The sequence below is a fragment of the Ochotona curzoniae genome, unplaced genomic scaffold (assembly GCF_017591425.1).
Source record: "Ochotona curzoniae isolate NIBS_2020 unplaced genomic scaffold, NIBS_Ocur_1.0 scaffold_4505, whole genome shotgun sequence".
Lineage (NCBI taxonomy): Eukaryota > Metazoa > Chordata > Mammalia > Lagomorpha > Ochotonidae > Ochotona > Ochotona curzoniae.
This window is the reverse complement of record NW_024467118.1, coordinates 7,003,262-7,017,953: the sequence shown is the minus strand read 5'-3', so window position 1 is coordinate 7,017,953 and position 14,692 is coordinate 7,003,262. Positions and strand designations below refer to the sequence as shown.

At 39.7% G+C, this 14,692-nt stretch overlaps 1 protein-coding gene across 6 annotated transcripts in view; it reads right to left on the bottom strand.

Moving 5' to 3' along the window:
- CPEB2 (cytoplasmic polyadenylation element binding protein 2) overlaps positions 1-14,692 on the bottom strand; it is a 59,077-nt gene that overhangs the window by 33,189 nt on the left and 11,196 nt on the right. For all 6 annotated transcript variants that reach the window (XM_040966167.1, XM_040966169.1, XM_040966165.1 and 3 more), the window contains one exon: positions 9,962-10,052. In XM_040966167.1, coding sequence (XP_040822101.1) covers positions 9,962-10,052 — 91 coding nt within the window. The remainder of the gene's footprint in view (positions 1-9,961; positions 10,053-14,692) is intronic.

Below are 14,692 nucleotides of genomic sequence, written 5' to 3'. Positions count from 1 at the left end.
GCCTTTGTTTGAGCTCATTTCTAAATCCTTTAAGTATCTGGAGCAAGGAGGGACAATGCCAATGTTCTACTTTCTGTTTTTAGCTAAAATAACGTTTCTCCTTGAGGGCCAGCATTATGGTGATGCAGGCGTCCTCTGTGGGCACCAGCCTGTGTCCCCAACCATTCTGTTTCTGACCCAGCTCCCTGCTGAAGGCCTGGTAAAGGCAGTGGAGACTGGCCTAACTGACTGGGCCCCTACACCCATGTGGGAGACCGGCATGGTATTACCGTGGCCCAGCCTTGGCCACTGTGGCCAACTGGGGAGCAAACCAGCACGTAAAAGGTCTCTCTGCCCCACTCCCTTCCTTTCTCCCTCTTTCTCTGATTTTCAAATAAGTAAAAGGAAATATTTTTTTTCTCCACAACTATTCTCTTACTTTTTTCATGAAAACAGTACTCCTTCATTCATTATTTTGTTTTCTGTCTTAGTTACCTGTGGCCAACAGTGGTCTGAAAATATAAAATGGAAACTTCCAGAAATTCATAGTTTCTAAGTTTTAACCTGTACATCATTTGGAACAGCATGATGAAAATCTTGTGCCATCCATTTATTTAATATTATTTCTAACCCAAGCTCTTCCATTTTAGCCATCTGCTGGGGTCAGGGTTGGGAAAGGTCATGGGACACAATAGCTGGATAAGGAGAGGCTGTTATCCATATGTAAATGGACTCTAAAGTCCCAATATTCATACTTAATGTCAACTCGTTCTTAACCATTATAAAAAAATTGCTGAAGAACAATGTTTTGTCAATTTTAATTTATAAGAAAAACAAACATTTATTTCATACATTAGAATTAGGAAAAGCTTAGGTTAGAAAGAATATTAACTCAATTTAACAGAAGGGTAGTTAAAAGTACAAACTTGAGAGTTACCAAATTCCACCAGTTACTACAAGTTGAAACTTCAACAATTATAAGAATAAGCCACAGTCACTCAACTGTAAAAGAAAGGTAAATAGCTACCTTTTACACTAATAACTACACAGACCCCTCAAACACTGCTTGCATATACTAAATGTTCATCAAATGATATGCACATGCTATTTTGTATACATTTTACAAATGCACACTTCTCTTTAGTTGAAGACATGCAATACCTCCCTTGAGTATGCGATTTAACATTGCTCCCACTCGTTTGGTATACTTTTGCAGGTCTTTTTTTAAGCACCTGCATTTTACCTTCACTTCTAAATTTAGTTAGAATTAAAAAGTTCATAAGAAGTCTGGTAAAATCCACCTACAATGTGGTCATTATCAACCTTGAATAACTCCAGTCTCTGCTCACATTCAAGAGGCAGGACAGTCATTCCTAATCTCGTTTTCAAATCTCAATGTATGCCTCCTAAAGGCCTAAGAATAAGATTATACAAAATGCAGAAAAACACCCCTTAAATCGAAGAACTAGATACCAAGGAGCAGAATCATTCCTTTTCTTGACTGTATAAAGCCATCAATTTGCTTTAGAGTCAAGAGAAATTAATCTAGAGAATCCACACTTAAATCAGGATCCTCCCATGTATTTGCTCACCTAATAGTTTTTATGTAGTTCAAGAGTTTATCCAGACAGTAGAAGAAAATACACTAAGAAATCCTCGAAACATAGCCGATCAAAGGTTTGTGGTTCAAGTGTAATTGCAAATGAACACCTACAGAAAGAAAACACTAAACTGGTGAAGCATCAATTAGTTACTACAAAACTGGAGATACATGCTTCTAAAATTAAAACAGACTTAACTAACCCTTGTAAAAACATTCACTTTAGGAGTTTTAAGTAGAAATAATGCTCAGAACCACTAATAATAATAAATTGCCAATCAAACATTGCTAGTAGCCCTGTAATCTTTAAAATAAATTGGTAATCCATATTCCCAGATTTAAAATGCTTTGACTTACATTTTTAAAACTTTATGTTGGGGTAGGAAGCATACCTATCCGTACAACATTCAATACATAAGACATTCAACACTTCATTACAAAATATGATGTTGGATGACTTTTGCCTCACTAAGGGTAAAACATGTTTAAAGCAGGTTAGCCTAAGCTTCGATGTAGGATGGGTTAGGTGTAGTAAATGCATTTCTGAATTGCATATATTCAGTTCATCACAAGTGCAGGAACATCTGTGTACATTCACAACATTCACAGCCTTAAAAACTATCTATTCAATCAACCTATGGAAATAAACACAGAAAAAAATTTTTCACACATTTGAAATACCAGAATATTCAACTATAGGGGAGTAGTGATACAAATATATAACCACGTAAAAAGTTTTAGTAGTAATAGTAATAATATTTATGCTCCTGTCATTTCTTTGGTATGATGACAGATGCAACTTGAGGTAAAGTAAAAACCGATGTGACCATTGCTCCTGTAACAAAGTCTCATGTGACAGACATGCTAATTAGTTTTTGAAAAGCAAAAAACTGATGAGCCTAAAATGAATGAGAAAGTAACTCTGATTAAAAAGCAAAAAATTCTCAGAATCTAATTCTTTCTAATCTACTCTTGATGGGTTGCCAGAAAGTCTTCCTGGAAGAATATAAGCTGTGTAGGTGTTACAGTTACTTCCAATGGAACATGGTGGAGTGAATCAACACACATCTCACCTCTACTCCTTTGTGACACCCCAAAAGTGACAAGTATTAGATGTATCACCCCATTAAAACAAGGAGGATGAAACAAGATCTCAGAAAAACCAAACTAGCAAAGTTTTGGCAGCTGTAATTATGCACATCTGAGAAGAAGCCAACTCTGTAGACCAAAAGTCACTGAAAACAAAACCCTCAGCCAGTGTGTGCTGGGAAGAGCCCGCATGAATAAGCCATTTATTGTAGCAGGCAGTGGGGTAGGGTCAGAAACAAGCAACTCTAACACTGAGCATAGATGTGGAGCTGAAAACAGGGAGGGCGGGGACTACTTGTGGTTTCTAAGATTATCTAAGCAGCAGAGAGCTTTTTCCAGGTCTCCCACACAGGTGCAGGGTCCCAAGGCTTTGAACCATGCTCTACTGCTTTCCCAGGCACAGGCAGGGAGCTGGATGGGAAGTGGAGAGGCCAGGACATGAACTGGCACCCACATAGGATCCTGGCAGATGCAAAGCGAGGATGTAGCCACTAGGCTATCACACCAGGCCCACATGTATATTTTTTAAATTAATATTTTAAACGGCTAAACAGCAGACTGAAGGGAGGAAAGAAATTTGAATATTAAAAATATTTTTAAGTTTATATACAGAAAAGGAAAAAATTGGAAAAAGTACACTAAAATATTAGCAGGTGTTAATTTGTGAGGCTTGATTTTAAAGGTTACTTATTTTTAGCATTTTAAAATATCCTTTAGTTAGTAATAGTATTGGTAAAAATAACATAAACATGTAAGTAGGGTAAAATATTATACTTTGGGGAAAATCTTTATAAGAGATTCTCAAACAGTCTGTCAAAAACACTAGGCTGTTAGAATTTCTTGTCCTATTTATCTTAAGTGCTTGTTTTTATTACTGTAAATTTCATGTAAGAAACATTTGTTGTGTTTTTTAAAATTGAGATAAAACATTAGAATCATCGAAAAATGTACTGTGCTAGTAATATGTTTTCCATATGCACACATATATTCTGAATTCATAATTGTTATTTTAAGAGAATTCATTGAAAGAGCACCTGTTTGGGTCCACATGCCAAACGGCTGTGTGCGGGAACAGTCTTGCAAGTCTGCTTCCAATGCAGCTTGCTGTTGGCACGCCCATGGGAGGCAGGAGACAAGGCTACAGGACAACTACATCCCCGCTGCCCACCAGGGAAGCCTGATTTCCATGGCCACTTCCAAACTAGCTTTAATTAAGCATGACTGGAAGGCAACGGAGAATGGCTCAAAACAGGAGCTAAGCAATCAAGTAATGCAAATTCCTCCAGATAAACAAAAGGGTTGAATGGCATCCATATTTGCACATGTGTTGATGTAAAACCAAGTTCTAAATTCTTTTTCCTGAATTCCCTTAAATTATTCAGGGAACACTGGTCAAGGTGATGATGGGTTGAGACAATCTTCTCGGAAATTGCTCATAGACACAGCATTTACTTCCTCAGTTTTCACGTTAACTTGCATGGGATGAAATGGAATGTTCTACTGGCCCTTTTACTTTGGGGGAGGCCATAAATGGTTTTCGGCAAAAAATGCTTACACAGTAAGACTTCTATTCAAATTGTTGGGGGCAGGGGTGAAGCAAGTGCCACAATAATCACTGTTTTGTTCTTTTGTTTAAAGGGGAATGAAACTGACCACATATACATAACAAGATTACATATTATTACAAATAGGTCTGTAAATATAAAACTGCAAAATTACTAGACTGCACGTGGATATTCAAAGAATCCATGCTTGTTCTATCTTTGAAGGAAAAACTGTTAGCCAAGAATCATGACGCTCATTACAAAATGGAATGCAAATGAGAGAAAACAGGGCAAAAGGGTTCCAGCAGATAGGTCAGTGCCCTCATACCACATACAGAAGGGACAGGACAGTGGAGGGCTCACGATCCACAATGCAGCGGCATGGGGGGACATGCAGTTCACATCAGGAAGCCGTAAGTAAGCTATGCCAGGGCAGCTCTTGCAGCTACTCGAATGCGACCATCTTTCCCATGCTTGGCACACGCTGTCCTCACTGAGCTGCTTAGGCATCAGGTCTCAGCTTCCTGGACTTCACATCTAGGTCAGTGTTTGCTCTCAATTATCTAAGAACCTTATCATCTCCCTCCACAGTTTATCTAATACTGTCATGACAGGCAGACTGTGTTTGTGTAGTATCTTTTCCAGGTATGCCATACACATTCCATGAGGGCAGAGGCAAAGTCCATTTTGCACAATGCACAGCCAGCATCTGGTACAAAGCCACACGTAGTGGAATAAAGTACACTCACAGTTCTATGGCTGTCCTCACTTCACACCTGTATAAACTTCAGTAAGACTAGGGTCCTCCCACCTAGTGAGCTGAATCACACAAACTCTTAACATCAATCAAGGGAGGCTATCTATTGATCTGTAAACCCACTGGGGAGTGGGGATGTGGAAGTAAGTGGTGGTACAGTGCTTTGGGCATAGGTGGGTTCTTCTTTTAGTATAAATACCCAGGGCAGTAACTCACTTTCTTCACTTTCTAGAGATCTGCCTGACTGCTCTTCTTCCTACTCAAACTCTCACCTTGAGCAATGGCTGCTCTCCTTCAGATTTCAAAATAAATGCAGAGTTACAGCTTTGCCTTCCATCTCTGTGGTAGCCCCCCATGATAAATGCACTGATCTTTTGCATTCTCACAGTCAACTCTCTTGACTATCAGATCCCTACCAAACTGAGCAGTCAACCTATGCAGATCCTAGGATGCTGTGGAAAAGCAGCCACTGCCATGAGACTTGACAGGCCAGGTCGCAGAAGGCAGTGAGGCATTCACCTGCAAGTTTTCTCACGCACGCAGGGTGAAACCAGCAAGTGCAGCAGCAGTGAGGCAGTGAACCGAGCTTTGCCAAAAGCCCACCCTAACGTGCCAGTCACGTCACTGAGCCATCTCCAGTCCTCATCATTGACATGCACGTTACCCACGACAGATCCCACATCCTAACCCATACAAATTGTGTGAGGCAATAATCTTTGTTTGAAGCCAATGGATGTTGGGGTAATTTCTTATGAAGCAACAGAAAAAAATAATCCTTGAATCACTTATGTTTACATATTTCTGTACAAATTTTCACCATGATTAAGAACCAGACAATTTATTTTAAAAATCTTCCCTCTGTCTCCCTTCTTTTTCATCAGCTCTCACAGGGGAAATATTAAAATGGCAATTATTTCTTAAATGTTTTTAACAGTATAAGATTCATTTCTTGGTCTTTTGGGGGGGAAGAGAGGGGTGGGAAACATGTATGAAGCAGAAGTCAGGGTTTTCTGTAAGGCATGAGAAGTTGAGAAGTGCTGCCCTAAAGACCAGGAATGTGAAGATGGAAAACTCTAGTTTCTTCCATCTGGTATCAGTTCCACTGCACCTCATGTCACTTCCATTGCATCTGATATCACTCCCACTGCAACTCAGCTCAGAGAAAAAGTGTAATGATTAGAATATGGTGAGCGAGAAAATGCAGTGTTATGTTAAGAGGCAGTAGAATCTGTACTGGAATAAGACGACGAAAAACTTCCTGTGGCAGCACTCATCCTCTCAGGCTTGGCAGAAAGTCCCCCTAAAGCCCCCCTGTGCTGGGGTCCTCATAGGGGCCGGTGCTGGGTCAGCTCAAAGCGGGGAACCAGCAGCTCCAGCCAAGTCTCCAACAAAGTTGGCATGGACCCAGTTCTTAAGCATCACGGCTGCCTCCCACGGTGCACATTAACAGGAGGCTTGATTTGGGAGCAGAGGCGGGACTTGAACCCTCGTACTCAGGCACGTGATGTGAGCTTCCCAATAGCAAATGTACCAAAAGACCAAATGTTTGTCCAAGAAGAAAATTTTAAATAGGCAACTTGCAGAAGCACCAGTCTCATTTTACAGTAGCCACTGAGCCAGCGCACTGTGCCTGAGATTCTTTTTTAAATGACTTGTAATTCTTTAATTATTTTTAATTATTAAATTTCTCTTAGCCCTATGCTGCATCCACTTTTTTTAAGGTACTTTAAGTTTTTGTTTTCTTTTTAATTATAACCCAGCTAGAAAAAAAATTGAGGTAATCATGCAAGAATATCTTCTCTAGTATCTTCAAAAACCCTTTTTAAAAGACTGGGAAAAACAAAAGCAAACTTTTCAGTATCCATTGGTAAAAGTTAATACTCTAGGAGCTAAGGATCCCATATAGGCACCAGTTTATCTCCTGGCTGCTCCACTTCCCGTCCAGCTCCTTGCCTGTGGGACAGCAAAAACAGTCAAGGACCACCCAAAGCCTTGATACCTGTACCCATATTCAGACCAGGAAAGATTTCCTGGCTTTGGCTCCTGGTTTCAGATTGGCTCAGTTCTGGCTGTTGCGGCCATTTGGGGAATGAAGCAATGGATGGAAGATCTTTCTCTCTGATTCTTCTTCTCTTTGTAAATCTGACTTTCCAATAAAAATAAATAAATCTTTAAAGAAAAAAAGAAAGTTAATGATTTTAGGCTTAACTAGAATTTTCAAGAACTTTCAAAAGAAATCAGGACATAAAAGAGGAAAATTAATCTTAACCATAAGCTGGCTGATTCTATCCTTAAAATAGTGAATCCAAGACAACACCACCAGAACTGTCAGTTAATACTGAAAGACAACAAGGCTCTCACACAAGGGCAATTACAAGATTAGCTTCAATGCTGGCTACAAACAAATGAAACAAAAGACAGCCAAAAGCTTAACATTTATGAAACCATCAACACAAATAATCAGCAAGCATCACGGAGCTGCTCAAGCTCCCTAACATGGAAGAATCACAAAGACCAAAACTCTTTTTCCTAACTTCAACAGCTCTTGTTCTATTCTGTCTTTAATTCTTACACATTATTGGAGGGAAGAGAAATTGGTATATTTCCTAAGGAAAACCGGTATAATCTACATTTCCAGCTAGCCCACTCTGGATCTCCCCAAAGGAACGGAAGTCAGCACACCAAAAAGTGCCTCTGTGTTCACTGCATTACTACTCACAACAGCCAGTTACACGCTCAATGCAGGTGCTCACTTACACATGGACAATCACTCATTTTATAAAAACAATGCAATATTATTTACCCAAGAAGGAAAATGAAATTCTGTCATTTGCAGCAGAATAGATGGAACTGGAATACATTATGCTACTTGAAATAAACTAGGTACAGAAAGACAAACATCAAAAGCCCTCTCTCATATGTGCAAAGTTGTTGGAAGGGTTTTTCGTTTGTTTTTCTTTTTTTCAAAGTTGATCTGGGGCCCCCTGGTAGCAGCGTGTGCCAGCCTTCCACCTGCAGTGCTGGTATCCTACATGGTGGTATCCTTTGAGTCCCTGCTGCTCCACTTTGAAACACTGTTAATGGCCTAGGAAAGCAGTGGAGGATAGCCTTGTGGGAGAACCACACCAAATTCCTCCTTTCTGGCTCCTGTTCAGCCCAGCTGTGGCTCTTGTTGCATTTGGAGAGAGAACCAATGGATGGAAGATCTCTCTGTCTCCCCAACTCCCTCCCTCTCTGTAACTCTGATTTTCAAGTAAAAATAAGTAAATATTAAACAAAAAGTGATGGGCTCAGTGTGATGGCTCAATAGCTAAATCCTCACACTGCAAGTGCTGTGATTCCATATGCGTACTGGTTCATGTCCTGGCTGCTCCACTTTCCATCCAGCTCCCTGCTTGTGGCCTCAGCCTGGGGAAGCAGCAGAGCACGACACAAAAAGCCTTGGTATCCTGCACCCATTTGGGAGACGCAGAAGAAGCTCCTGGCTGCGCCTGTTGTGGCCACTTGGGGATTGATCAAGAGGATGGAAGATCCTTCTCTCTGTCTCTCCTTCTCTCTAGAATTCTGACTTTCCAAAAAAAAAAAAATAAATAAATGTTTCCTCTTTTATTTAAATGCAGATCTGAACATAAAATAGTGATTACTAGAGCCTAAAAATGATTTGGGATGGGACACAAGACAGAGGTTGGATAACATGTACCAAGAAAGTAAAAGGAAATGTTAGTGATTCATAGCATAGTGGAGTGACTGCAATTTACAATAACTTGTATCTTTTATGACGGACTAGAATAAAAGAGCTCAATGATGCCAAAGAAATAAGAAAATCAAAACATTAATTGTAATGATTTGATCAGTACACAATGTTGAATGTCTGGAAATATACCATTTCCCCACCCCATATATACATATACACTTAATATGTGCCAATAAAAACAGATAAAACCCTTGTAAAAATGATGTAGAAAATTAAGATTGCATAAAGGCAAACTTGTTATAAGCAAAATCTAGAAACAGCACAAACTGGCTAGATAGCAGATTGGTACTATCAACTTAGCCCCTTACTTCTGGTTTTCTGCCAATCTCAAAATTCTAAAGTTTACAGGCTAAATTTTCTAGGAAATTCTTTCTTAGCTTTACAGAAATAAAAATGTAGAAATTTTACAAAATCAGATATGATTTGGATTGATAACGATTCTAAGGTGGAATCCGTCTATGTGCACTGCTCTTGAATTCCTGCTCGCAGCAACGTGTGGTAACTCACAATGGTTGCTGCTTGAAGCTTCTCAGCGTGGGGATAACTTTCTTGCAGCAATACATAACTACCGTCTCTCATTACTCAAGCTGGCACAATTTGCTAGAGTTCTCACCATTAGTATAAAGGGCAATGGGACATATTATTTGAAGAAATGCAAAAGAATTACTCAGTTTATAGACATAACATGCAACAAATCAAAACAAGTATGCTGATGGAAATTCAGATACCATTATCAACCTATGGAGATCAACATTGTGACATTAGGTTATTTTCCTAGTTGGTTCCAAATTTCATGAAAAACTATTCTTCATTTCAGAGGCTACTAAGAAATATCACCTTTGACAACCCTATGCCATGACAAGAAAGCTGAGGCAGCAGTTAACCCATGCAAACTCTAGGTTGAAGCTACTGTAAATTATGAATGCAAATATCCCATTGATTATTTGTTACAATATTTCTGTACTCCACAGAACTCTAGAAAAATTTCACTTAACATACACATTTAAGGCAACTCTTCATCTTTTGGTGAATGACAGCACACACCCAAAAAAAGGATATTTCTTAAATTGTAGGCCAAGGAAGGTGAATTTTTATCACAACCAAGGAAAATATATGCCATTTCATACACAAGAGAGTTTTGTTAATTAAGACATAAAAGATGCTGGCAAAGGTGCTATTCAGTGCTCATGAAAACCTGGGGGGTAAGTACTCAGTGGTATATGATATAAGTTACCTACCCTTCAGAGGATCATGTTCTGCCCTCATAATATCAATAAGGGAATTTTCCAAAGAGTGCATGTTCAAACTGTCATACATTCTGCTTCGATCCTAGAAAAAAAACAAAAAGAAAAAAAGACTTACAATCTAAGTAATACTATCAATAGTGATTACAAAAATACAATCCATATCATAAGCTCTTGACTAACCTACTGCTAATTAATTCATATCCCAAGAAAATCCTAAGAACTCTCGTCTCTGGAGTTACCACCCCACTTGTACCAGAGGACAGTACTTTGAATACATTCACCTCCAAAATTTCATCAGACATAACCAAATTTCACTGGCAGTATTAAGGCAATAAATACAACAATTTCTGTTTTTATTCTTCTTAGAGATACCTGAAATCCACATACACAAAATGCATTTTTAGTCCTTGATTTAACTAATTCTAAGCTTTCTCACATATCTAGAGAGACACACACTGACTCCTGGAAAGTAAATGTTTGAGAGCAGGGAAGATTTAATTCCATAGTTGCACCATAACTTTAAACATCAATCAAACATTCTGTGCTATTTGACTTGATAGTCTGAGTTTCCTAACAGTGAATGCCTACACACTTCATACAGTAAAACCCAAAAAGCGTGATACACAAAATCGAAACGGACTAAGGCTTAGGAGACATTCAGGTCTCACTCTGGAACTGGCCTCTCTAGTAGGAAATGCTCCTCTCTCTCAATCTCTGTCCAAAATGCAGGTGAAGGACAAAGGAGGAAAGCCCCCTCACCAGGTGTCCCATGCCACCACAACTCAGACTGTCCCCCGCCACCACAACTCGGACTGTCCCACGCCACCACAACTTGGACTGTCCCCCGCCACCACAACTCGGACTGTCCCACACCAACGCAACTCCGACAGTTCCACAACACCGCAACTGGGACTGTCCCACGTCACCCCAACTCGGACTGTCCCACGTCACCACAACTTGGACGCGTCTTTTGCATCATCATAAATCTTGCTTCCTGAATGGTCAATCCCTCCATGTACTCTATGGAATTTGATTATTTAAGACCTATAAACTTATACTGCATTCTGCTCAACACATACTCAATGTACATGAAAAAAAGGAAAAAGAGATACTAGCACAGCAACCAGTCTCATTTTCTCCCGCTGGCCCAGGGGTCTTCCCACTCGTGTGTGTGTGTGCACATGTGCAAGAATATGCAGGAAGCAGCTTCAAAATGGAAAAAAAAAAACACCTGTGTAATTTCAGGGCTGTATCCAGATAGTTTTATCTTTGTTTTCACTATTCTGTTCATAATTTGTTGATTTCCCTGTACTCCACTAAACCTCTGAGTTAACTAAAGTTTGGGACCTTCCAAACAGAGAACATTGCTGGCTTTCAAATGTCCAGACAACTGCTCTCTCTCCCATAAAAACTTTGTCAAAATGTGTAAGTTGAGTTCTTAGTGGGCCAAGACTGGACTTGTAAGTGGCAACTTGAGGACTACAAATTCTGCTCAGAATTCTCCATGGAAAAGAAATCAAACGGTAACTGAGGACAGACATTGGGTATTCACGTGAGTTTCAATCAACCTGACTTTCTAGCCAATGAAATGGAGGACTAAGTACTATTATAGTCAAAGCTCCAAGATATATTTCAAACAGATTACACAATATAAACTCTTAGGATAGAAACTGTACAACTAAGCAAGAAAAATCCTCAGAGGGTATAAAGTATCATGTAGATTCTAACAGTATAGTCTGTCAAAATACTTCATATCCTACTCACTCGGAATTATTATAAAAATTACATTACAGTTCAGGATGATGATTTTGAAGATAATCTATGTTAGATCTTCACCTAAGCTATGACCTTCATGATAACCATTAACATCTCCAAAAGAATAATTTTTTTATAAATACGTTTTATCTATTTATTTATTTTTATTATAAAGTCAGAACAGAGAAGAGGTGAGTCAGAGAGAAAGATCTTCCATCCGACAATTCACTCCCCAAGTGACCACAAAGGCCAGAGCTGTGCTGATCCGAAGCCAGGAGCAAGGAACCTCCTCCAGGTCTCCCACATGGGTGCAGGGTCCCAAAGCTTTGGGCAGTCCTCCACTGCTTTCCCAGGCCACAAGCAGGGAGCTGGATAGGAAGTGGAGCTGCCAGGATTAGAACCGGTGCCCATATGGGATCCCGGTGCATTCAAGGCAAGGACTTTAGCTGCTAGGCCATGCCACCAGGCTCCAAAAGAATAGTTCTGAAGTAACATTCTCTTGCTGGAGGACAAGAAGTATGCTCCTCCCCTATAATATGGACAGATTATTGAACTAATTCTGCAGACCTGTTTATGGGTTACAGGTAATATTTAAGGTACTAGATGGAAATTTTTTTTTGTTTTTATGATTTACTGTTTATCTCTTTGAAAGGCAGAGTTAGAGAGACAGGAACACACAGAAACAGAGATCTTCCATCCACCAGTTCACTCCCCACACAGTTGCAATGACTTGAGCTGTGCCAGGCGGAAGCCAGGAGCTCAGAACTTCCTCCTACTCGCCTATGTAGGTACAAAGGCTCACACATTTCGGCTATGCTCTCAGGCTTTCCCAGGCACATCAGCAAGGAACTGGATTAAAAGTGGAACAACCGAGAGAAGACAGAACAGGTCAACGAACCATCTCAGCTATGATGGACTATGTCAATCAGTGGATTTTTCAAAGACCTCATAGTGCTTGGAGTGGCAAGATTGGCAGCGATTCATAACTGTTGAAATATCAAAACCACTTGAGCAAGAACCTCAGAGCATGCCCTACATCCGGGACCTGGGGAGGGTGGGAAACTGGGTGGGCCTTCTCCCTTAATACCCCCTTTAAATATGAAGGAAACAATATGGAAAAAATTCTAGTCTTACCCACTTTCCTGTAGCCCTTGAACCTTTTTACCCTAATCAACTATGTAAAGATTGTCAAAAGAAAAAAAAAAAGTGGAACAGCCATGGAATGCCAGTGTCACAGGGCGCTTTCACCTATTATGCTGCAATGCCAGGCCATGAAAGGAGAAATTCTCAAATAAGCCAATAAGTCAATGTCAAGGAGAACTATATAATCAACTGAAATATTATTTTCAAAAATTGCACTCATTTTTCTTGGATTTTATTTACTTGAAAAGCAGAGAGATCTCTGGTTGTCTAGTTCAGTCCCCACACTGCTGAGGCTGAGCTAGGTCATTAGTTGCTGGAAGCTCAATTCGAACCCCCACGAAGGCGGCAGGGACATGAGCCATCCATCCCCTGCTTCCCTGGTGCCCTGTGGGCGGAAGCCAGGGCCGGGAGCTAGCCGGGACCTGCATCCAGGTCACTTCTATAAGGGATGTGAGTGTTCCAAGCTACTGTGCCAACTGCTACTGTAGTCAGAACATCCACTTCCAACTGAATCAGCGACATTTCCAACTATGAGGTCCCTGATTCCCTTTTTTATTTCAAATTTGTGGTTATTAAACAAACTCCTACATTAGGTAACTTATGAACAACTTCAACAACAACAAAACCAAACCTCAAAAAAGCACAGAAAAGTATTTTGTAACTATAAGCTTGGTTATACTTTGTCAGACTTCAGAGGTTATTACATGGGGTTTCATAACAATAAACACAAAACAGTTCTGAGCAATAAAAGAACTCATGGCATGTTAAAATTTCTTTCTGAATTTAATAGAACAGGCTCATATGCAACAGACATATATGTGTAATTCAGTAAATAATTTGTGAGGATCAAAATTTGACAGGAAGTAAAGATGTCTTCTTTTGAAATGCAGATACTAGAATATTCTGCTTTCATATAAAATGTCATTGATGTAAAAACCAAAAAGACAAATTAAATGGAGGCAATTTTAAAGTAACTTGTGTTCACACAAGGGCTGATTAGCATCAATAAATACAGAAAATCAAAGTAGCTTTTCCATTTGTTACAATATAGTTATTTGAAAACAGTCAAAGTAAGAATTTTTGAGGAAAAGTATACCCTCAACCTATTTTAAAATATGAAAACAATCTGGCAAATACTCCATCAAATATATGTTCAGAAATAAAGATAACCTAATCTCAGAATATCAAACTGGAAAAACTGCTTTAACACATGGTAGGAAAACTACCACCTCATATGCTAACACGTATTTTGTTCTTCCTAAACTCAGCCATTTGCCATGAACACTTTTTTATAGAAGTTGCAATAAATAGTCTTGGACATTTTGAGAAGGGCTGGCATGTTAATGTAGCAGATAAGCCCTGCCTGTGGTACCAAAATCCCCTATGAGATCCAGTTCACTCTCGGCTGCTCCATTTCTAATCTAGTTCCCCAATAATCACCCGGGTAGAGCAATGGAACCTGGCCTAGGTACTTGGGCCTCTATCTACATGGGAGACCAAGAGGACGTTCCTGGCTTCTGGCTTAGGCCTGTCCCAAGCCCAGCTGTGGTAGATATCTGGGTGTGACTTCTTGGGCAGAAGAAGTTCTTTCTCTCTCTATCTGGAATTCTTTCAGGTAAGTCTTCAAATGAGTTGTTCTTTATTTGTTTTGGTTTGGTTTGGTTTGTTTTTAAAGGGAAAAAATTCTGCTGAGAAACACAGGAAACAATAAGGTAGTGCTAATCTCCAAGAAGACAAGCTAAGGCTAGATTACGCACGTTGAGAATAGCTAAGGTGGCTCACAGGCAACATCAGGAGGAGGACAGCAAAATAACTCCAATATAA